Source organism: Mauremys mutica, chromosome 10, assembly GCF_020497125.1.
Source record: "Mauremys mutica isolate MM-2020 ecotype Southern chromosome 10, ASM2049712v1, whole genome shotgun sequence".
In the NCBI taxonomy this organism is placed as follows: Eukaryota; Metazoa; Chordata; order Testudines; family Geoemydidae; genus Mauremys; species Mauremys mutica.
Window position 1 is genome coordinate 59,596,562 of NC_059081.1, and position 23,436 is coordinate 59,619,997.

General features: G+C 43.4%; 1 protein-coding gene and 1 long non-coding RNA gene across 3 annotated transcripts in view; one reads left to right on the forward strand and one right to left on the reverse strand.

Moving 5' to 3' along the window:
- LOC123378205 overlaps nt 1-23,436 on the reverse strand; it is a 145,898-nt gene that overhangs the window by 48,970 nt on the left and 73,492 nt on the right. The window lies entirely within an intron of this gene.
- ICOS (inducible T cell costimulator) lies at nt 547-16,759 on the forward strand. 2 transcript variants are annotated; one of them, XM_045031729.1, is made up of 6 exons: nt 547-687; nt 7,943-7,984; nt 10,039-10,377; nt 11,720-11,832; nt 14,055-14,145; nt 14,833-16,759. In XM_045031729.1, exons 1-5 carry the CDS (start codon nt 630-632, stop codon nt 14,142-14,144), a joined length of 642 nt encoding a protein of 213 aa, XP_044887664.1. In that variant the 5' UTR covers nt 547-629; the 3' UTR covers nt 14,145; nt 14,833-16,759. The 2 variants fall into 2 exon arrangements, with proteins under 2 accessions (XP_044887664.1, XP_044887665.1); XM_045031730.1 differs by having other exon boundaries at nt 10,042-10,377.

The following is a 23,436-nucleotide window of genomic DNA, read 5'->3' on the forward strand; positions in this document are numbered from 1 at the left end:
TTCCGGGTGCTTCGATTCCAATGCGTAGTCCAGTAAGCCATTCCCTCAGGCTTACTGTATCCGCTAACGGCTTTAAAACAAAGACAGCAACAAGTGGTTTAAGAGAAACAGATGGCGGACAGTGGCTTGTGAGAAAGCAATTTGAAATAGATAAAGAACCAAAACAAATTTATGTCATAACTGGCTTGCTGGCCACTGGTATTTGCAAGACACATACTAGATAGGTGATGGTGGTGCATGCAGGGGATGGATTAAGCTGGAAGTAGCCACCCGTGAAAGTGAATATCGAAGGTGGCCTATATTCTATGAGGTAAACTAATGACACAGATGCTATCGCTGCTGGGAAGATGAAAGTAAGCCGTGAACTAGGGGGAAACAAAAGCAAAAACGCAGCCACCCCCCCCCACGCACAGACGCGTGTAATAGCAAAACCCCTGCTGACATAGCTATAATGTTGCTATGGGTTATTTAAATAAAAGAACCCTTTAAGTTATTGTATAATTCCACTCATTGCCCACAAAACCACTTCCTTTCCTATGAAAGGGGCAACAAAGACAAAAATGTGAACTCTCCTTCAGCTTTGAAAACTTAAGCCAGACGGCTGGGGCTGGTGTCTGTGTCAGACAAGTATGAAGTCAGGAGTTTTAACATTCTGTCTCCTCTGCTTTCAGCTGGAAGCTCTCTGTGGTAAGTGACATTTGGGGTTTTGCTTCTTACAATAATCATCCATAAGGCATTTAAGATACACGATGACCAGATGTGTAAATGGGGAATGACTCGGGATGGGGCTGAGGGAACAGAAACAGTTAAAAAAAATAGTTGCCAAGAGGAAAGATGTCAGTCTCAGCCTTACCACCACCGCAGAGGTTGGTGCCAGCACAGAACATTCGCGCTGTCTTTGAGACACGTGAAAATATGCACTTTGGCTGTTTACATTCTTCACTCATCTGCTTGGAGTGACCTTTCAGATGTAAAAGCAGCAAAGAATCCTGTGGCACCTTATAGACTAACAGACATTTTGCAGATCCAGACTAACACGGCTACCCCTCTGATACTTTCAGATGTAGCTATTGTAGTGCTTTAGCCATCTTCCCCATGGAGCAGAATCTAATCTATTAGAAATGCAAAAGTGTATAAGGGGATCCATACTGAGCTATTGATTTCAAGGAGGAGTCATGTTTGGGAGGGGAATTCTTTTAACTTGGAAAACACATATGGGCTGGAGAAGTGGTATAGGTCATTTATATTGCAGGCTGGAAATGCAGAGTGATTTACAAGGAGCCATGGGTGATGCCATCGATCTGAAAATGACCATAACACTGATGAGGCATTTTATGGGATTCAGCACCCTAACGCAGCATTGTAGTCTACAAAGTATAATGCAAAAGCTCGCTTCTTTTTAACTTCTCTGAAACTCACCTTCCATTACATACCATTCCAGTGCAGAAATTCAGTCAATATTTGATTAAAATAAGAAATCTCATTAACCTACATACTGTTGTAGGATTTAGTGTGATTTGTCCTAAGTAACAATACTATGAAGTTTGGGATTTGGTGGGTATTATTACTAAGCCCCATTTAAATGTGTTCCTTTGAAGGTTGTGCCTACGGCCATTGGAAGTATGTGCTACTGAAATTCCAGTGATATAAAGCAGGTTTAAAGTCTCTGTGGAATTTCAGTACTTTCAGGGTTTTATGCAGAAATTAAGCTTTTATTTAAGTAAAAAAGACTTTCTAGCCCTTCTGATTGTGAAGATATGCTTCAGAATGTTAGCTAATGTAGTGCCGGCATCCTAAGCCTTCAAACAGGCAGATTGGAAGAATGGATGAAATCCTGGCCTTATGGAACGCCAAGGTGAAACTCCCATTGACTTCAGTGGAGTCGGGATTTCACCCAATATCTCAAGTAGTGTGTGAACTGGTCCTCGTCTCAATGAGGAGTTAACCTGAAAAGCTATTAATGAAAACCAAACATCAATACTAACCACTTCCATTTTGGCAGAAACATCCAGCTAACATGTTTTATCCAGTGTCGCTGGATTCATTGGAAAGGACATTTCCTACAAAAAGAATAAGGCTGTAAATGAATGTTCTCTTGGACCCTGGAATTTTTTTTGACCCTCAAGCTGGGAATCAGGGCGAAAGGAGGAGCAAAGGGAGGGTAAAGAGGGTGATTTCCAAAACTCCTCTGAGGGAAGAAATGAAATCTCTCAGGAAATGTTTTTCTACATTGCTTTCAACATATAACACAGTAATTATTTACTATTATTATTACTATTATTAAAATGGACAAGACGGGGCAAAATAAGGGGCTGTTTGATTTTGACTATGTCAACAAGGATGCAAAGAATTTACGGAATATGTTACCCTCTCAAATACTATTTCCAAGCATTTTAACAGAATTTCAGTAGGAAAAACGTAGCAGCATTTTAACAAAAATGCCTGCAGATTTGCAGGCCCTAGCCATGATCTATGGATATATTTCTAATCAGAAACTGTGCCATGTAAATTAAAATTTATTTTAGTCTTTGCAACTTTGTGGCCTAATTGTGATAAAGAAATCACTATGAGACTGTGCAGCCTCATGCTCCAGTCCCTACCCAGGCAGCTATTGACTTCATTTAAATGGAATTTGCTCCTGCATAAGGCATGCAGGACCGGGGACTAAATGGAGAAAACGAAAACATCAGGCCCTCAATCTGACGCAAATTTTTTGTATTTATTCAGTTTACCTTGGTAGGGCTTTACATTGGTCCTCTTTGAATTTCTCCCTCAAACACATTTCCCTAGCATATTTCTCCACAAAATCTCCAAGAGATTCCATATTAGTAAACTGCCTGTCTAAAGGTCATGGTAACACTGCCATAGGGCTGCAGATCAGACAGCAGTGGGGTTCTGGCTGTGGAAAGTTGTCTATTCTATATTTTTCATGTAGCCATTAAAAAAAGTTAACATTTGCCAACAGTTATCGTGGCTTACAATGGAAACCTCCTGTAGGGAGAAGCCATGCTCATCTCAGATACTGGAGTGAGGTACTGAATGGCAAATGCTGACATTTTAATAGGGACCACCATAATATTTATGTTTATCCTATAGCATAGACAGGAAAGTAGTACATCTGTGGCCACCACCTCGTTTCCTGTAGGATAGCTCTGCTCTGAGTCTGGGCTCTGATTCTACAAAGACTTATGCACACACTTAGCGTCAGTCATGTGAGTAGTTTAACTGAGTTCAGAGGGCATCGGCTTAGAGGGGCTGGAAGGGTCAGTGCTACAGTGACTTAAAGCTGTTTTTGTTTTCTTTATGCTACTGGAAGAAGAAAAAAATAATCCAAGCTCATCTTCAGCAGCTGAGAAAGTTTGTGACTTTCATGAGTACGTTACAACTAAGGCTCTGTTCTGACAGTCAAACCACAAAACAAAAACAAAATCCCCTCACCTCCGCCCAATGGTCCAAGACTATTTCCACCCAGCCGTCCCACCCTCAACTCCAAGTTTCAAAATGAGGGTTAAACTTTATTTTATTTTTTAAGTCTGTTATGGCCAGCTGCAATTTTACCTGGGCTGCTTGCAAATGGCATTGAGTCATTGACCAGTCTGAAAGCCAGTAGCTGTTGGTAGCCAGCTGGCAAATAAAACACCTATTGGTTACTGGCCATCCGATCACCAATGGGGCAGAAATCCTTGAGCCCTTACCAAAGTGCCCACTGACTCTATTGAAGATGCTCAGGAAGATGCTCTAACTCAGGAAGCATGTTGGCGGGACTGAGTTAGAAACAGATTTTAATCTCTTATGGAAGCCAACATAGTTTATGCACGCATGTCTGCACACACATGCTTGTACCCATCCGCTCCACATTGCAACCAGAAATATAAGTGGCCAGAGTCTTTTCCTTAAACCAGGGTAAACCAAGAGAAACTCCACTTAAGTCCAGAGTTACACCTGCCTGTGTGAGATTTTAACCCCTGCCACAGGCTTCTTATTGCTATTGCATTACTTCAGCCTGATTTTAATGAAAAAAATACAACCTTAAAGATGGCACCATTCCAAATGCTTTAATACAGAAAAGGAAGAGGCCATTTTGCACTCGGTATAAAAAGCAGTGCTTATACACCCCCACCCATCGCATCTACATGTATGTTAGGGAGCGACATCACAAATGTATCTAGCTAGTTCCTATCCAGGATTGATGGGGTCCCAGAAGTAACATCCAATCCTGGAACAAGAAAAATGTATCCATGTGGACACACAAATCTCCTTGTCTGCCTCACTCCACAATGACTGATGATAATGAAAAAGCTAATGATGTTGTACTGGCCTGTCAGAAATGTTACCCATTCCAAGTGATTGGGTGAATAGGATTTTGCAAAGTTGTATCACCTGTTAAAGCTGCACATTTGGGACAGTGAAGACAGCAAAAGCAACCACTAGCTACTGGCAAGAACTCTAAAGGTTCAGAGGTTTGCACAGTTTGGAATTCATTTCCACCCAATACTACCTAGTAGTTAGAAAACAGTATTCGCTACAATTTCTATATTAATCATCTTGCAATTTTCAGAGACATTTTTGCAACACTTCATGACAGTCTCCATTTTGGCAGGGAAAAACACAGCTTTCAGTGGCAAAGCTAACTTGGGCTTATGAAGTATGCTTGTGAAACGGGTGATCTTTTGTTGTTCTCTTATACATCATTAAAACCTCATTCACAGGAGTTGCTCTCTTTATGCTGCGATAATCACAGAATCACTAAGGTAAGGTTGGAAAGGACCTTGAGAGGTCGTCTACTCCATGCTGCTATGCTGAGGCAGGACAATATATACCTAGACCATCCCTGGCAGGAATCTGTCTAACCTGTTCTTAAAACTACCCAATGAGAGGGACTCCCTAACCTCCCTTGGTAACCTATTCCAATACCTAACTATCCTTATAAATAGAAAGATTTTCCTAATATCTAACCTAACTCTTCCTTGCTGCAGATTTAGCTTTTATCTTGTCTATGGAGGGTAGGACAAGGAGCTGCATCCTCCCCCTTGTCATCTTTTCTCCAATCTAAACATGCCCAGTTTTTGAGTCTTTCCTCACAGGTCAGGTTTTCTAAACATTTTATCATTATGGCCCTCTTCTGGACTCTCTCAAATGTGTCCATGTTTCTTAGTGTGTGGCAACCAAAACTGGGTACACTACTCCAGCTGAGGGCTCAGCAGTGCAGAGCAATTACTTCTCATGTCTTAGAACACTCCTTTTAATACACCCAAGAATATTAGTCATTTTTGCAACTGCATCACATCGTTGACTCAGTCAATTTACTCAATTTACAGTTGACTCACTCAACTCCCAGACCCTTTTTTGCAGTACTACAGCCTGGCAGCATTTTCACCTGTTACTCCACAGAAACTGATTATTACATCATATTTACCAAAATGTTTATTCAGTGACATGATCTTATCAGTCCTCAGTCTTCTTGGTGGTTAAAATTCTGGGCTCAGGAAGATACAAACTATCCTTCAGCTGGGCACAGTCTCACATGAGTTATATGCTTAATGACCCTCCCCCGCCATTTCTATCGCTGGTCAGCAGTAAGGATGACACCTCAGCATAAAGAACAGATCACCACCACTTGCACAAAAAGAATAACTCCATTAGCTTGTAGCAAAATTAGCTTGCTATCCTCTATGTGGACCAGCCACTAGGGGGTGTGGAAACAGTGTGCCACATAGGGTGACCAGATGTCCTGATTTTATAAGGACAATCCCGATTTTTGGGTCTTTTTCTTATATAGGCTCCTATTACCTCCCACACCCGTCCAAATTTTTCACACTTGCTGTCTGGTCACCCTAGTGCTGCATGGGTTTTTAGGATGAAATTCACTGCTGTGTAAAGCTTGTGGCCCACGTAAGCATACATAATCACATAGTCCCATTGACTTTAGTGAGGCTATTTGTGGAGTGAGATGCTATTCAGTGTTAGAAAGTATAGCAGAATTTGGCTCTATTTAACCAAAGCAATTGAACCACAAATCTAAAGAGCCCCAGACTACTATTAAATATGCCTCAAAAATATTAGATAAGATTTAAAATACTAGGTAAACACTGTAAGCTTTACCACTGATACATTTTGAACTTTTTTCTTCCCTCTACTGATTTGTCAATGTGCTGCCTAATGTTAAAACTAACTATCAAACTACAGCCCCTACAATTGGACAGTATTTACCAAATCTTTACTTAAAATAATTAACAATAGCACAGCAACTTTTCCCCCCATCAAACTTTACTTAGGAATATGCAAAGCAGCAAGAATTATTTTCATGTTCATCCTTCCTCTTGGTGCTGGCATTTTCTGTTTGTTACTTTATTGTATAACAAGTTTTGGTCTGTAGTGCGTATACTGGAGCTGACATCTATACGCCACCTGGGCGTTTTACCTATCTGTCCCGTGGGAATGGGACACCAATATCTTGAGTGTTCACATACATGGCAATAGCCCGGAAAGTGGTACGGACTATTAGAACTATCATAGCAACAGACAAGGGTAAGTGACTGGGCATAGTGGACCAGAGGCCATGTGGTAACAGAGGAAGAGTATGACTCAGTCATACAGGGGTGACAACAATATCTTGTTTCTGTAGCACCCACCAACTGAACACCTCAGAATATTTTACAAATATTCAACAACATAAGTGTCTCTGGGCACCTGCCAGGGATGTACATATTACTAAATGTTCAGAGGACACTGAGGAATGGAGGGACTTGCCCAAGGTCACTCAGCATGTCTGTGGACATAGAACTCAGATCTCCCTACTCACTAGAGTGTACGTTCTTGCTCTCTCTCTTCAGGATGCATTAAGGTCTAATGGAGAGTAAGGTAGGGAGAAGCTTGCAGCCATTTGCTTCTTCAAGTTCTGCCTCATTCCCCCTCCCCACACTTAATACTTTTTACTACTGGGAAAGAAGTTAGTTGTCAAAATACAACAACTTTTAAAATAATGTACAATAGACATGACAAAAACTAATGTTTTCAAGGATTTTTTTTAGTCTGACAAACAACTGGTATTTCTGATGTCTTTGCTAATAAGGAGGTTTTAGAGTGCTTGGTGTAGAAGTGGTGAATTGTTCATGGCCCTTCCCTGGCCAACAGGCAGCAAGTTGGTGATCAAGACTTCAAAGAAGTACAAAGCATGAATATGAAAGACCACTCGAGTGCAGACCCTGCAAAGACTGAAGCATATAATTATCTATGCCTGTGTGTTTGTAGAATCGGGACAAGATTGAAAGCTCTTTGGGGCAGTGACTGGATTTTAGAATAGCTTTGTACAGCACCAAGCACAATAGGGGCTGAGTCTGGCTGGGGCCACTAGACAATACTATCATATCAAAACAATAATATATTGGCTCATTAAAATTCTTAATTAACTATTCTCACTCTATTTCCCTAGCACAACAAAATAAAGTTGCTTGAAGCGAGTCTTTCAATCCACGTGACTTTTGAAAGCCTTACTGAAAATATCACCAGAAGTGGAGAGCCAGACTTTTCTATCTGGCTGGCATCCTTCTGATCTTAGGAGCCCTGACAAGAGAAATATAAGGCCTTGACTATCATCTGAGTACATGGTCCAATAACTTCTGATTTTGAATCCTGTCTAACGCACATTCCCTCTGTAGCTTTAGGCAAATTACTTAAGGTGTAGCTTCAGTTTCTACTTGCAAAATACAGATAATACTTACTTTGTGTGGGTGTTGTGAGAATTAATGAATGCTACATAATTGATTGATCTTAATAATGCTGGATCAATTAATGCTCTTTAGCGTCTGATTTTAATGTTTTGCAATGATTTTATTGCATTGTAGGATTTTATTTTTTAGCACTAGAAAATGATGTCACCATCTTAACATCAAATTATGACCCCTTAGTTATTTTAAACAGCAAATTACATTTTATTTTTCAGGAACTGAACACTGTTCAACACATCGACTATGCAAAAATATAGGTAAGAGCCCTTTTTAAAATAACAGCTAATATTTCCATAAATTGTCTTAGGAGGGCTGTAAATATTTTTTTGTATCACAATACACTGGTTCTTGAAATGGAAACATGTCCTTCTTTACAATGGACATTGCAATTCATGCATCTTCCCAAAGGGTTTCCCAGTTCTGTTAGCTACTGACTCCTACAAAAGCCAAACTGGGAGGTACTAGGAAAGCCTCAGTCAGGTGTTTTAATTGACTTCTCAAAAAAAAATTGAATAATTTTTGCTGCATATGAGGTGATGGCTTCACTTCTCAGGGATTTTTGTGAGCACCTGCGGTCAGAGTGGATGTGGATTTTGGGTGGTGTGAGTGGGCATGGGGTGACATTCCTTCTCCCTACCCCAGCAAGCTTCAATGATAAGAGGAGATATAAACATGTCAATTATTAAGGTCAAACTTAATAGCTATTGCATAGAGGAAGGATGGTTTTATGAATAAGGCACTGAACCGAGACATAGGAGATTTGTAGTCAATTCTACAGCTTTGTGACCTTGGGTAAATCTTTGTGCCTCACTTACCCATCTGTAAAAGAAGAATATGATCATCTTCTTCTCCAACTCTTCGTTTGTCTTTTCTATTTACATTATGAACTCTTTAGGGCAGGAACTGTGTCTCTACACAATGCTGGGTTCAGTGGCGCCTCTAGGCACTACCATAATACAAATAACTAGTATGCAGTATCTAAACACTAACAGTGACCTACACCAGCTTACACTGGGTTAGTGCACATATTTATTCAGCAGCATCTTCACAAGCTATTTTATTCCTTGTTTCAACATCTAAATGTTGTAGTTATGTTCCTGAAAAATGTGACTTTAAGTGAAACGATGTTAAGCAAATCAAATTTCCCCATAAGAATCAATGTAAATGGGGGGGTTAGGTTCCAGGGAATGTTTTTCACCAGACAAAAGACTATATTACACACACACACACACACACACACACACACACACACACACACACACACACAGTATAAGTTTTAAACAAACAGTTTAATACTGGTACACAGTGATGATGATTGTGAAGCTTGGTTGAGGTGGAGGAGTCAGAGGGTGGGATATTTCCCAGGGAATGCCTTACTGCTAAATGATGAACTAGCAATTGGCTGAGCCCTCAAGGGTTAACTCTCACACTCTACAAGGCAGCAGGAATAGAGGGAGGGGAGACAGCATCACAGACAGAGACAGAGACACACACTGTGTGTGCGTGAGAGAGATATGCGCATTTCCCCTTTAAGTACACTGCCTTGTTAATTAGATCAGCTTGCTGAGACCGCAGCTACTGCCAGCAAGCTCCCTCTATCCTGATCCCTGTCGTGCATCCCCCTGCTTTATGAAAGATGGGGTAAGCGGGGTGCAGGAGCAGGGGGGAGGGGGACACTGACATTAGCCCCCCTCTTCCTCCCCTCCCCCCCACATAGCAAGCAAGTGTCTCAGGGAGCAGCTCTAAGGCAGAGGGCAGGAGCAGCACATGGCAGTGGGGGGAGGGACAGCTGCAATTGCTAGCCTGCTGGGCAGCTGCTGCACAGGGAACTTAGGGGAGCGAGGAGCTGATAGGGGGAGCTGATGGGGGACTGTTGGTGCACCCTGGTTCCAAGCCCCCACCAGCTAGCTGCAATGGGCTGCTCTTTCTGCAAGCAGTGGACAAAGCATACGGCTGCCAAATGATGTTAGAAGGGAGCATTGCACAACTTTAAACGAGCATATTCCCTAATTGATCAGCAATGTAACTATGAAACAACGTTAACCGGGTTGATTTTAAGTGAGGAGTTACTGTATTAAATTTGCCCAGCAACAAGACGGAACAGAATTCAAGGGTGTCCATAAGTGATATAGGATATATTTTTCTCTCTCTTTCTCGCTATCAAGGGAATGCTCATTGTGGGTTACTCCCCCAAACCAGACAGTTCTGGACATGCACACTTCAGTAGATTTCAGTGCTACAGATATGTTTACCTGGTTTGATATTTACTTGGAAATTTTCCTGCATAGTATAATTATTTTTTTCTCTTCAGAAGAATCTACTGTCTCTGACCTCCAGGTGACAGTTGAATTTCACAATGGGCTCTTCAAATTCAACTTCAGCGACCCTATAAATGTTACCGAATTCAGGCTGACACTGATGAAAGGGCACGAGAGGCAGGAAATCTGTGCATTCCACATGGAGAATGGGAAGTCAGTACCTGAAACTAATAACAGCTACTGTGAGCCGGTGCACTCTGGCAATAGCACATCCTTCATTCTCAAAAATTTAGAAAGCAAGCACACCGGCATTTATCTCTGCTGCCTGGAAATCCTTTTACCTGCTCCCTACATACACTGTAGGGTAAAAGAAACCTATTTGTATATCCATGGTAAGTTCACAGCCCCTATCTCCTTACTCTAGCTTTAGAGAGATATACATGAGAGTGTTTCTCTAAGAAACCAAAGACAAACCTTGAATTAATTCTAGATTAGCACAAAAATCCATTCTGAGGTTTACCTGCATGTGTCACAGGCAAAGTCTTAGTTATCAGTATCTGTACCAGAAGCAATACATACATCTAACTTGTGGCCTGATCTAGAGAGGTGCTGAGTGCTCACAACTCCCATTGCTCACCTCTTTGAATCAGGACCTGCGTCTGTTAAGTAACTTGGGACAGTCTATCGAAATCTAAAGGACATTTTGCTGTCTACCTGAAAGGGGCTGTGACTGCACCCCAATGGGTGCTGAATGAATATCAATCATCTTTTGAGTTGCCATTGATTGTGTCTCAGATATCTCACCTTGGCTGGTTTGCAAGTGTCTCCCTTCTAGCTGAATAAGTTTATAATCTCTCCGCCCAAGCCCCTGCCTTTGTCCTCTGTTAGGATGGATAATAAAACCATCCTCCCAGTTGTCCTCTCTTCTTCTTCCGTCCCTTACCTCCCCCAGCATCTGGGGAATACCAGGGTAATCGTGAAATTCAACGGCCCATGTTATGTCAGATCTAGTGGTTCCTTAAAAATAGATTAATCTATGATCCAAATCCTGTCACTTCTCTTGCCTAACATTTCCAAAAGCTTCCCCTTCCTTTGTGTCTGGGCAGCCAGATTGCTCAGCCACAGCCGTGTCATCTCATGCCTTGACTACTGCACTCTCCTCCAGTCTCTAACTTTGCCTCTCTCCATTTCATCCAAAATGTTGCTTCCAAATTCCTCTCTCTCACCAGTCCTTTGGACCAGTGACTCCCCACTGCGCTACTCATTAAATTAATACTCAATCTGGTTTGGGTGATGCAGCCCTGGTCTCCTTTCAGATTGTCCTTTACTCCCTCCACTCTGTCAACAAGATTAGCCTCGATGCCTCTTTCACTTCTTCCTCACACAAACTCCTCTGGACCATTGCTGCGTTCTGCCTCATGCTCAGCGTGTCTTCCTCGAGTCCGTTCACCAAGCCAACCAATCACATCATTTAGATCTCTCTCAAACACTGACTTCTGCCAATTCCCGCACTGCTTAAAATGCATGGGGTTGCAAACCTGAAAAAAAAAAATTTTTTTAAAGCAAGCTGGGTCACTATCTTACCAAAGCTGGTACTCAGAGATGATGATTCTCCCACCCCGGCACCCACTTTTTCCAGACCACTCTAAGCATTGATCTCACCTACATAAAGTGTGTGGGGGGGGGATAATTTAGACTGCTAATCCTCAGTGATTTTTTTTTAATATGTTCTAGACTCAGAAACCTGCTTTGTATCAGAAATGATGTCATGGATGCTTATTGGGATCACTGCATTTTCCATGGTTTCCTGTATCTGCTGCATAGTAGCCTGTTGCTTAAGAAAGAAGGTAAGCAATTTCCATACACAGTCCTAGGTCCAAAGCTGATACATTGAGGGCCTGATTTAGTTTGATTTAGGGTATGTCTTCACTAGCAACGTTTTAACGTGGCTGTGTAGTCACGGCACCAATGCTGAGAAAAAGCTCTCCCAGCACTATAAAAAAAACCCACCTCCACGAGGCGAGTGCACTATCTTGCAGCGCTGTAAAGCAGCAGTGTACTTTCTTGCTCAAGGGTGTGTTACAGACACATGCACAGCATGTGCTAAGAGTTTCAATGAAATGGAATTCAGTCATCAGTGACAGCAGCTCAGTTTTAATTTTTTTAAGTCAGACTAGCCTACTGATGTAAAGACCTGGAGCCATAGGAAGAAAGAGCAACTCTGTACAGGTCAGCGAAAATACCTTGGGAAACAATTCACTTGATCGTGAATCGTGAAGGTAGATCGTACCAAACCAATCTGATCTCCTTCTTTGAGAAAGTAACAGATTTTTTAGACAAGGGAAATGCGGTGGATCTAATATATCTGGATTTCAGTAAGGCGTTTGATACGGTACCGCATGAGGAATTATTGGTTAAATTGGAAAAGATGGGGATCGAAATGAAAATCCAGAGGTGGATAAGGAGCTGGTTAAAGGGGAGACTGCAGAGGGTAGTACTGAAAGGGGAACTGTCGGGTTGGAGGGGGGTTACCAGTGGAGTTCCTCAAGGTTCGGTTTTGGGTCCTATTTTATTCAATCTATTTATTGCTGACCTGGGAACCAAGAGTAGGAGTGGGCTGATAAAGTTTGCGGATGACACCAAGTTGGGAGGTATTGCCAATTCGGAGGTATTGCCAATTCGGAGAAGGTATTGCCAATTCGGAGAAGGATCGGGATATCCTCCAGGGAGATTTGGATGACCTTGTAAACTGGAGTATTAGTAACAGGATGAAATTCAATAGTGAGAAGTGTAAGGTTATGCATTTAGGGATGACTAACAAGAATTTTAGTTATAAGCTAGGGACGCACCAGTTGGAAGTAACGGAGGAGGAGAAGGACCTGGGAGTCCTGGTTGATCGTAGGATGACTATGAGTAGGCAATGTGATGTGGCCGTTAAAAAAGCTAATGCGGTCTTGGGTTGCATTAGGCGAGGTATTTCTAGTAGGGATAAGGAAGTGCTAGTCCCGTTATATAAGGCGTTGGTGAGACCTCATTTGGAGTATTGTGTGCAGTTTTGGTCTCCCATGTTTAAGAAGGATGAATTCAAACTGGAACGGGTACAAAGAAGGGCCACTAGAATGATCCGAGGAATGGAAGGCCTGTCGTATGAAAGGAGACTTGAGGAGCTCGGTTTGTTTTCCTTAACCAAAAGAAGGATAAGGGGAGATATGATTGCACTCTTTAAATATATCAGAGGGATAAATACCAGGGAAGGAGAGGAATTATTTCAGCTCAGTGCTAATGTAGACACGAGGACAAACGGATATAAATTGTCAGTCAGGAAATTTAGGCTTGAAATTAGACGAAGGTTTCTAACCATCAGGGGAGTGCAATACTGGAACAGCCTACCGAGGGAAACAGTAGGGGCGAAGGACCTCCGTGACTTTAAGATTAAGCTAGATAAGTTTATGGAGGAGATGGTATAATAGGATAACGGGCTTAGTCAATAGGTCAATTAAGTGCCACACTGGTAAATAGTACAATGGGTCAATTATATGATATTCTTAACCTTTTTCCAGAGGGTATGGCTGGAGAGTGTTGCCCGCATGCTCGGGGTTCAGCTGACCGCCATATTTGGGGTCGGGAAGGAATTTTCCTCCAGGGCAGATTGGCAGTGGCCCTGGAGGTTTTTCGCCTTCCTCCGAAGCATGGGGCAGGGGTCGCTTGCTAAAGGAGTGGGTAGATCGGCTTATGTGGCCTGCATCTTGCAGGAGGTCAGACTAGATTATCATAATGGTCCCTTCTGATCTTGAATTCTATGATTCTATGATTCTTCAAGAGGGGAAAGAGGAGTAATTCCAGCTCTGTTCCTGACCAAAACCTCTTAAAAACAAAGGTGACAGCCACAGAAGAAGAGAGTTTTGTTGAGCAGAGTCTGCTTTCCTCTTCCGATTTGTGAAGTTTGGAGGCTCTGATTTTAATATCCCATTGAAAGCAGAGTGAGATTAAGCACCCCATTAAAAGGACAAAGGCAAGAGTGAATGGGGGTTAGAGACAATCAACTAAATTCAGGGCATTTTCTTTGCAGACACAGCAATGTGAATCCAACTCCCATGAGTTCAACAGTGAATATATGCCCATGGCAGCAGTGAATGCAGCTAGAAAACCAGCGTTCTAAGGTTGTACTATGTCTTTTTGCTGAATCATTCTTACATCGTTAGCAACATGCTTTCTCTGTTAGGAAGGGTTGGCCTGACCTGCCTCCAACTGGCTTTAGGTGCGTGTGTTATAAGTTGTTATAATTTATCGGGTACATGGTGCCATCCAACAGGAATAGCAAACTAAAAGCAAAATCCCCAAAGAGCTTACCGATCAGAATAGCGGACCAGTCCTCAGAAATGTTAGTGCTCCAGAACAGGGCCATGGAATAACTTCAAGAACGAGGAACTGATGTGAAGTATCAATTGATTCAGACTCTTGTGATGCCACATCTTTCCCAAATATCAGAGGGGGAGCCGTGTTAGTTTGGATCTGTAAAAGCAGCAAAGGGTCCTGTGGCACCTTATAGACTAACAGACATATCGGAGCACGAGCTTTCGTGGGTGAATACCCACTTTGTCGGATGCATCATTCCCAAAGTGACTCTGGGGAAGTGCCTCTAGTTCAGCTCTGAGTATATCTGCTTATCAAACTTTGGATCATTACAATAAAGGCCAGGCTGTGTGGCTGTTGGCTCAGGTGTGGGAGGGTGTCAGGAGCTTTCGCCCGACATGGGCCCTTATATAGAAATCATTTAGAAGGGGAGCAGAGCTAGAAGCTGGAGTGATTCAGGCTTGTTTACAACCAATTCTTAATTTCTGTTCCAGGTGTGAACTTGCAAGTAGGTCACCTGTGGCACAGGAAGTTTCCTGGAACCTTCAGCCTCCGGCCACTTGAAATGTCAGTTTCACAGCCAACGAGATTTTTCCAGACTGAACTCACACGATACTGATCTGCTCAACAATGAGACATTAGCTCTAGAGTTATTTCCAGTCGTGTTTTGCTCCAGATATTCCGTGTTAACATGGGCATGGCCAAATCCATTGACTGCACATCAAGTGTGACAACATAAAAAAAACCCAAAAAATCTTGTAGTTGAAAAATGTAGAATGTTTCCTTGCCAAGGATATTGCTGCAGTGCTGCATAGGGCAACTATGTTATACCTTCTGCAGAAGGTTTCTTCTATACTACCTCCACAGCCCACTCCAGAAGCATGGCCGGCAACAGCAGCCATTTTACTGCACATATTACTGCTTTGTTATGGCCAGTTTAGCAAGACTGGTCTTCACACTTCTTAACAGCACCACACTAGGATACTTCAGTGTATATATACATTCTGTCCCTTGGATGGGGACTCCAGACAATAGAGAAACAATGAAAGGAGAGTATAATGTACTTTCTAGTGTCATCTAGAATCTCAGTTATTGTGCATCTTTTTTTTAGTTTTTTGGATTCTCACTACATCTTCACAACCCAGACTGCAGGGATCCTCTTTTCCATGTAGAGCTAGGGAAATTACAGAGTTTTTTTCTAGAAGAACAAAATTCTTCCAGTATACATTTTATATATTAAAATCCCGAGACTGTGGCTCTTAATTACATAAGTAAGGGCGGCAGGATCAGTCTCTACATGAGAAAGCAAGGCACAGCCTCCTTATCCCATCCCTTTGTTTATCTGTATTACAGCACATACGTGGTAAGGTATAAAAGACTAGAATACTCAAGAGTCCTTCATCACCTAGAAACAGAGGAAGATGAAGTTTCAGTCTTAACTTGGCACTACCTTGCTTTCGTGGCTTTGCATCAGACCTTTATCATTTCCCCTAGAGCAGCTCAAAGCCTCAATCACCTTCAGAGTCTATTGATAGTATACGTTAAATGGCCCACTGGGAATCAAACCTGAATATCCTGCCAGGCAGTGCATAGCACATCACTGTTCAGTTACTCTAAAATTAGAGCATCATATTAAAACCAATGTCTCTAATTCATTTACGGAGCAGAAATACTGGTAAGAAATATTTCCGTTCTCTATCAGACAGAAAGCCAGGTGGCTTCTGCCATCAGGGACAGTTAACCTTAGAAAGGAGGCAGTGAGTATCTCATAAGGGCTTCTCCACAACAACGGACCCTGAATGAGGTGGTTTTGCAGACAAGGGCTGAAAGTCCCCAGCCGAGCTGACCTACCTTCAGACAAGTACATAGAGTCAAAGAGAATCAACAAATAATAATGAATAAATAATAAATAGCAAACCAGACTGTCTGTGGCTAGGGCACTACACTGGAACTCAGGTCTGGGTGCTAGTGCTGGCTCTGCTACTGGCCTGCCAGGTGACTTCAGGACTTCCCCTTTCTGTACAATGGGGATAATGAAACTGCCTTCCTTGGTAAACCACTTGAAGATCTACTGATGAAAGATGCTAGAGAACAATCCCTAGCTCTTACTTATCCGTGAGATGTGCTGGCTATGAGAGCCCTGTGTAACACCTGTGAGTCCGAAGGAACCTATTACTAGACTGAGAAGGAGTCTCATGAAACTGCAAGTTCCCAAGAGAAACCAGAGGTTGTCTCTGAGGTATTTTCTGATAATAGACAAGGTGTGAGTCTGCCCCAAGTGGTTCAGGGGAAAAAAAATCACTGAGTTCTAAAAATGTCACATTTTCACACCCTGTTACAGAAACGAGCCTCTCTAGATGAGCTTGGTCTAGTCTAAAACTTTGCTATTTCTTTGTTTTATATGCGATCTCTCTGCTCTTAATAAATCTGGTTTTTATTACACCACATGGCTCTTAGACTGCTTGGAAAACTTCACGCCCACCATCCTGAGGAAACAAACCCCTCAACCCATAAGAGGAGGTAGAAAAGGGAAGGGGATGTTTGCAGTTTATCCCTGCAATGAACTGGGAGATATGTGCTTTATTTATGGGTGGCAGGTATAATAGGCCTGTGACGGGTTCGGTCACAGAAACCCCTTTGGGACTATCAGCTGATGTGCTAGAATTACCTCTGAGCCTGTTTTCCCTGCCAGCTTGGGACTCCAGAACCCTGCCTTGTTGAGCCAGACATGCTAGCCTGCTGCAACACAGACCCAGGTCTGGTCCATGCCCCTAAAGCTGCAGACTTAAACCAAACACTGCTCAGCAGGTCACCTATTTCCAGCACCCAGACACAATGGGATCCAAACCCCAAATAAATCTGTTTTACTCTGTATAAAGCTTATACAGGGTAAACTCATAAATTGTCCGCCCACTATAACACCGATAGAGAGATATGCACAGCTGTTTGCTCCTCCAGGTATTAATCACTTACTCTGGGTTCATTAATAAACAAAAGTGATTTTATTAAATATAAAAAGTAGGATTTAAGTGGTTTCAAGTAATAACAGACAGAACAAAGTAAGTCACCAAGCAAAATAAAGCAAAAACACACAAATCTAATGTATTAACATTAAGAAACTGATTACAAGTAAAATCTCACCCTCGGAGATGTTCCAATAAGCTTCTTTCACAGACTAGACTCCTGCCTAGTCTGGGCCCAATCCTTTCCCCGGTACAGTCCTTGTTAGTTCCAGCAGACATCTTAGGTGGAAAGCAGGGGTGACTGGCAGCCCTCTTTGTTCTGTTCTGTTCCACTCCCTTTTATAGCCTTGGCACAAGGCGGGAATATTTAGTCTCTCTGGGTCCCCACCCCTCCTTCTAAATGGAAAAGCACTGGAATCCATCTGAAACCTGCTATCAGGTGACATGTTCACATGTCCTGTGAGACCCCAACCTCCATTCTTCCAGGGCTGGCCCACACCTACCCAGGAAGGTTTACAGGTAAACAGAGTCATTTACATGTCATTGATTCTGAAGCACCATTAATGGCTTCCACTTAACATGTTTACATTAATAATACAAGTTTATATCTTATTCTCCTAACTCCAGACATAGAAATAATACATGCAAACACATGGGATGAACACACTCAGTAGATCATTATGATACCTTACAAGAGACTTTTTGCACAAAGCATCTTCCAGCTACATCATATTTACACTCCTAAGCATATTTCCATAAAACACTGTGGAGTGCAACGTCACAAGGCCAGGGCCTGGTGCAACTGCTGCTGATCCGCTGCACGAAGCCTGGGCCATGGTGTCCTTGCCAGAGCCCTGCCTCTTGCCCTCCCTGCTCCACCCCTTTCCTGAGGGGCTCCCCCACCACCCACCGCTGCCTGTTGAGTCCCTCCTCGGTTCTCTCCTCCACTCCACCCCCCTGTGACGGGTTCCACCCAGGGTGTCATCTGGAACTGGAGTACGACTGATCCCCCAACCCATCAGCCTGGGCTCCCTCTCACACTGTACTGCTGTGACAAGCTGCAAAGCCCTCCAGCCTGCACTTTCACCAGCACACAGGTAGGGACACACCCAGCTGCAGTTACACGCAGGCTCTCTGACCATCAGCTTCCCAGCCTTGGACCCCAGAGCAGTACCCATCTTGCCCTGGTCAAATCTGCCCTGTATATGGGTTTAAACACCTGGTCCACCTCTCACTCAATGTGAAGACAACAATGCACGCTTGTGGTAACCAAGCAGAGATTTTTGCCAAGCACTCCAGTCAAAGCTCACTGGTCTGGATCAGAACATAAAATAAATTTATTAACTACAAAAAATAGATGAAGTGATTATAAAGGATAGCAAACAGATCTAAGCAGATTACCTAGCAAATAAACAAAAACGCAACCTAAGCTTAATATACTAGATAGGGTGAGAATCTGCTATTCATATCTAGTCTAACTGATGGAACAGGCAGATTTGTAGATACTTAAGGCACAAGATGCGCTTGCTTTGCAGCTTGAAATCCCTGGATGTTTCATACACAGGCTAGAAATCCCTTTAGCCTGAGTCCAGCACTTCCCCCAGTTCAGTCTTTGGTCCTCAGGTGTTTCCAGGAGTCCTCTTGTGTGGGGAGTGAAGAAATCTGATATCACTCCCAGCCTTATACAGCTTAAGCATATGGCAGGAACTCTTTGTTTCAAAGCTTGGTTCCCAAACCACTTTGTGGAAAAATACTGACATCCCAAGATGGAGTCCAGCATCATGTGGCCTGGTCACATGTCCTTGTAGAGTCATAGCAGCCATTACTAACAGGCTGTCTGTAGCCTTCTCAGGAAGGCTCACCAGGTGGGGGATAAGCTTCTCCCAAGACCTATTGTTTTTCCTAATGGCCCATTACTCTGAATAGGCCCTTCACAACCAGCTGTCTAAACTAGAAGCATCTTGTCTAGTGGGCGTTACCCAGGTGTACCTACATTTGAAGTACAGATACATAGTCAGTATTTATAACTTCAGATACGAAAATGATACATGGATAGAAATAAGATAATCATATTTAGCAAATCATAATTTTTCCAATGACACCTCACATGACTTATCTTGCATAAAATACATCATAACATAATAATATCACTATGAAGATGGGGTGCAGTGTCACATGGCCCTCTCCAGAGGTCCCCTCGCTCGCTGCATCCCTCCATCACCTCCATTCCCCTGGTGAGATCCCCCATATCCCTCCCTCACCTCCTTCCTCCTCCCCCACGAAGTTGCCCGCTGCCTCCCTCTTCACTCCCCTTGCCCTGGAAGCCAGCGGGGCTCAGCGCCGGCTGACAACCTGGAGCTCGGAGCTTGGGCTGGCCAGCAGCCCGGGATGGCCCAGCCACGGCTCCTCTGGCTACAGGGGGTGGGCAGGCGGGCTGGGGGAACAGCCTTGAGCAGAAGGGGGGCAGGGACCTAGCCTCCCCAAAGGGGGCGTTCACGGACCTCCCATGGCTTTATTGTTATAAATATTACATGCGACTCCATGTCCCTGTTCAATTTTGTATTGCTGCCTACTTGAACTCAAATAGTTAGTTAATTCAAACCACAGCTGGTGGTTGGCCTAGGAAAGGAAGTTAGAACGATGAGATAAAACAGTCACAGGTACATACTTTCAAAGCAGCTAAAAAAACATTGGGACTATCACTGGCAGGTGTTACTTCCTGGCGATAGCAACACTGACAGGACTTGTTTTTTTAAGTCTGAGACACTAAAGATCAAAAGACCATGACTGATTAAAAGGTGCCTTTGGCAGAAAGGGGAAGGGCAAGTGGTCAGGTCAGCATGCTGGGAGGCTGACACACAAACTGGGGGAAAAGTAAGAGCCGCAGGCCTTGTCTTCCTAAGCAATGCCTAGGGCCATGTCTACACTACCCACTTATGTCAGCCAAACTTAAGTTGCTCAGGAGTGTGAAAAATACATCCCCCGAGCGACAGCGTTATGACAGCATAAGTGATCGTGTGCACAGCGCTACCTTGGGGGGAGACGCTCTCCCACTGGCTGCTCGCTGGGGATGGGTTAATTACGCCGATGGGAGAGCTCTCTCCCTGCGGCATAGGGCAGCTACATGAGAGATCTTACAGCAGTGTTGCTGCATCAGTACAGCTGTGCTGCTGTAAGCTCTCTAGTGTAGACACAGCCTAGGTATCCAGATCAGGAGCAGCTAAAAGGTGAAGGGCTTGTCTTCATGTACAGTGCAGGTGCATCTGCAGCGCTTAATGAAGATGCCGCTATGTCGAGTTAATCCACCTTCCCGAAAGGTGGTAGCTATGTCGATGGGCGAGCTCACTGTCTACACGGGGTAAGTAGGTCACTCAGGAGTGTGGGTTTTTCCACACCCCAAGTGTGGTAGTTACACCGATATAGGTCTGTAGTGTAGACTTGGCCTATGTAAGATCCAGATGGTTAGGCCTCTTTTTTAAATGTTAACCCATGTCTCTGAATGCTGTATTCCTGCAGTTAATATTGAACAGTACTGTTTGAGAAAGCTGTGTGGTTACTGGATTAACTACTATCACAGCCCCTGGAGAGGAGTCAAGAGCCGCGATCTATCTGCTGAAGTAGTCAGGGGGCTGTACTCAGGTGCTAGTCTAAGAGGGAGTAAATTGCAGAATTACCGTCCCCCCGCCCCTCCCCACACAAGAGCTGAAGGACTGAGATCAGACATGTTGGGGTGCAATTGATGAGAATCCCAAAGGTGAATCTTGCCCGGTAATCTTGACAATCCCTACAGAGGGTCTCAGTCAAAAAAGACATGGACTAAGGAGTAGAGATGGTCAAAATATGTTGAGCGATTACAAACGTGTTTCAGAATTTTGAAGTGGTTTCCATTTTACTGAGTTTGAAAAGGAACAATTTTTGTTATTACATGAAAAAATTCAAAGTATTTTTGGAAATGTTTTGAATTTTTGGTTTCCCTTCCACAGACATACACACTTCCCCCTTTTTTCCTGTGTGTGCAATAAAATGAAACAGGTCCAATTTTCCTTGTGCCACTAACTTTTCCACAGCTGAGGAAGCTTTGAAAAATTAGAGTGGCAAGAGGAAAAATGAAAAGATGAAGAGAAAATAATCTCCTAGACAAAACTCATTCGATTGTACTCAGTGACAAGAAGGAACCAAAGAAAAAGAAAAAAGAAAAAAAGAGGAAGTGAGAGGCTAACATTTTGGTTTTTATGAAAAACAAAAATTTGGAAAAAGTGGAAGCCTTTCTGTGAAAGTTTTTAGTTTTGGAAAAGATGCTGAAAAAAATGTTTTGACTGAAAAATATCAACCGGCTCTACTCTGGAATTCTCTTCTAGATCAGATCGTTGTATATGTAATGCCTAAGTAGCAACCAGGAGGACAGCATTTGAGAGACTGAAGATGCCTAATCTGAAATTCCAGCAGGGTCTAGCTGAATTTTCCACGTGTAGCCAGCCATAGATCATCACTATTACGTTAGAAATACAGCATTGTGTACACAAACATCTGAGCATCTTGACAGCCACAATGGCTTGTGTTCCATACTTCTTGACTTCAGTTGTTAAATTGTAAATACATTTGGGAAATATTTTTGTGGAAATCTTCTCCAGCAGTTGCCTCAGTGACAATAGTAAAAATGGTAAAAAACCAAGTCCATTTGTTGTACATGATGAAAGAAGAACTAAAGATCCAGTGTCAGAAAGCAGCTTTTATTCTTGCTTTTTACTGAGAATCCCACCCCCCTTATTTAAGCTCTACCTTGATACAGGGGTTGCCCTTTACATCTTCCCCTAGATGCCGTTAGCTAAGTATTGCCTGGATAATTTCCGGTGTCCTAGTTGTAAGTAAACACTTGAAATGGAAATTTAGAACTGGCAGGCAAACTAGGCTGAACTCAGTCTTGCTAAAGAGGTGGTGTTATGTAACCCTTCTGCCAGGCAGAGTTGGCAGCAACAAGGGCCAGGGTCAATATCCGAGGGGGTCCCTCTTAACAGTATAACACAGAACCAGCTTTAGCCCCCACACAGTTGTAATGCTGACAGATGCCAATCGTCAGGTGAAATTGAACCTGCGACCTCTGGAGCTTAGTGGACGAGCCTGTACTGCATGAGCTAAAAGCCAAATGGCTGTAGAGCAGACTCTTGTAACATTCACTCACTCTCACACTCTCTCACACTCTCTCTCTCTCTGTGGTCTTGGTGCCACTAGATGGAACAGAACACCACACCCAGAAGGCGTGTGGGTTACATAGTAATCTGGAAAAATTAACCACCCCCTCTTGGTGCCTCTAAGAGCAATACTTCCCCACTCGCAAGCCCTGAGTCTGGGGATAGCAGAGAAAACTTTTAATAAAAGGAGGAAAGGAACCTGGCATTAATTTGGGAAAATACCACAACCATGATTCGAATACATCTGACCATAAGCAAAACTCCCACTCCACAGAACATTGGGCAGTGTCCTTTGCCTCTGTGTTTTACCTTATGGCGTGAAAGTCCAAAATAAACAAATGTGCCACTCCCTTCTCCCTTCCATATCCCACTCACAGCTGCTGTCCTTGGTTGGTGGAGACCCAGAGTTCAGAGGTGCATTCACACAAGTTCACCTCTTACCTGACATGGGAGGGAGGAAGAAACATCAAGCAGTGCCTTCGCTGCCACCGCCACCGGCTCTCCCTTGCCGCTGTTCACTCCATGTCACTGCCTGCTGCTGCGCTGTTCTTCACTCTGCTGCTGTCATCCGTTGTGCCAATCTGCGCTCCACCGCACCGCCATCTGTTCCCTCGCCGATGGCCCTGCACCGTCACCTTCTGCTGCCACCTGCCTCTCTACTGTGACCTCTGCAAGTCGCTCTCTTGAGGTTCCACTCAGCTCTCAGTGATTTCAGCTCTCAGTGGGGGAACCTCATTGCTAGTGCAAGCAGGGCAGTCTCTTCTGTGCAGAAATGCTGCCGCGCAACAGGTCTAAGCACTTAGACCTGATTATCAGTGATCTCGGCTCTAGTGGTCACTTCAGACAAGAGACTCTCAGAGACGCCTAATCAGCTCTATCTTTAAACACGGGAGACGGGGAGCTCAAGTGATATTTATGATGCTTAGGCAGAGCCCACATCACCAGG

Coding starts and splice junctions, on each gene's coding strand:
- ICOS (XM_045031729.1), top strand. CDS start 630: ATGAAGTCAGGAGTTTTAACATTCTGTCTCCTCTGCTTTCAGCTGGAA. Junction 7,985..10,038: donor TCGACTATGCAAAAATATAG/GTAAGAGCCCTT, acceptor TTTTCTCTTCAG/AAGAATCTACTGTCTCTGAC. Junction 11,833..14,054: donor CCTGTTGCTTAAGAAAGAAG/GTAAGCAATTTC, acceptor TTTTCTTTGCAG/ACACAGCAATGTGAATCCAA.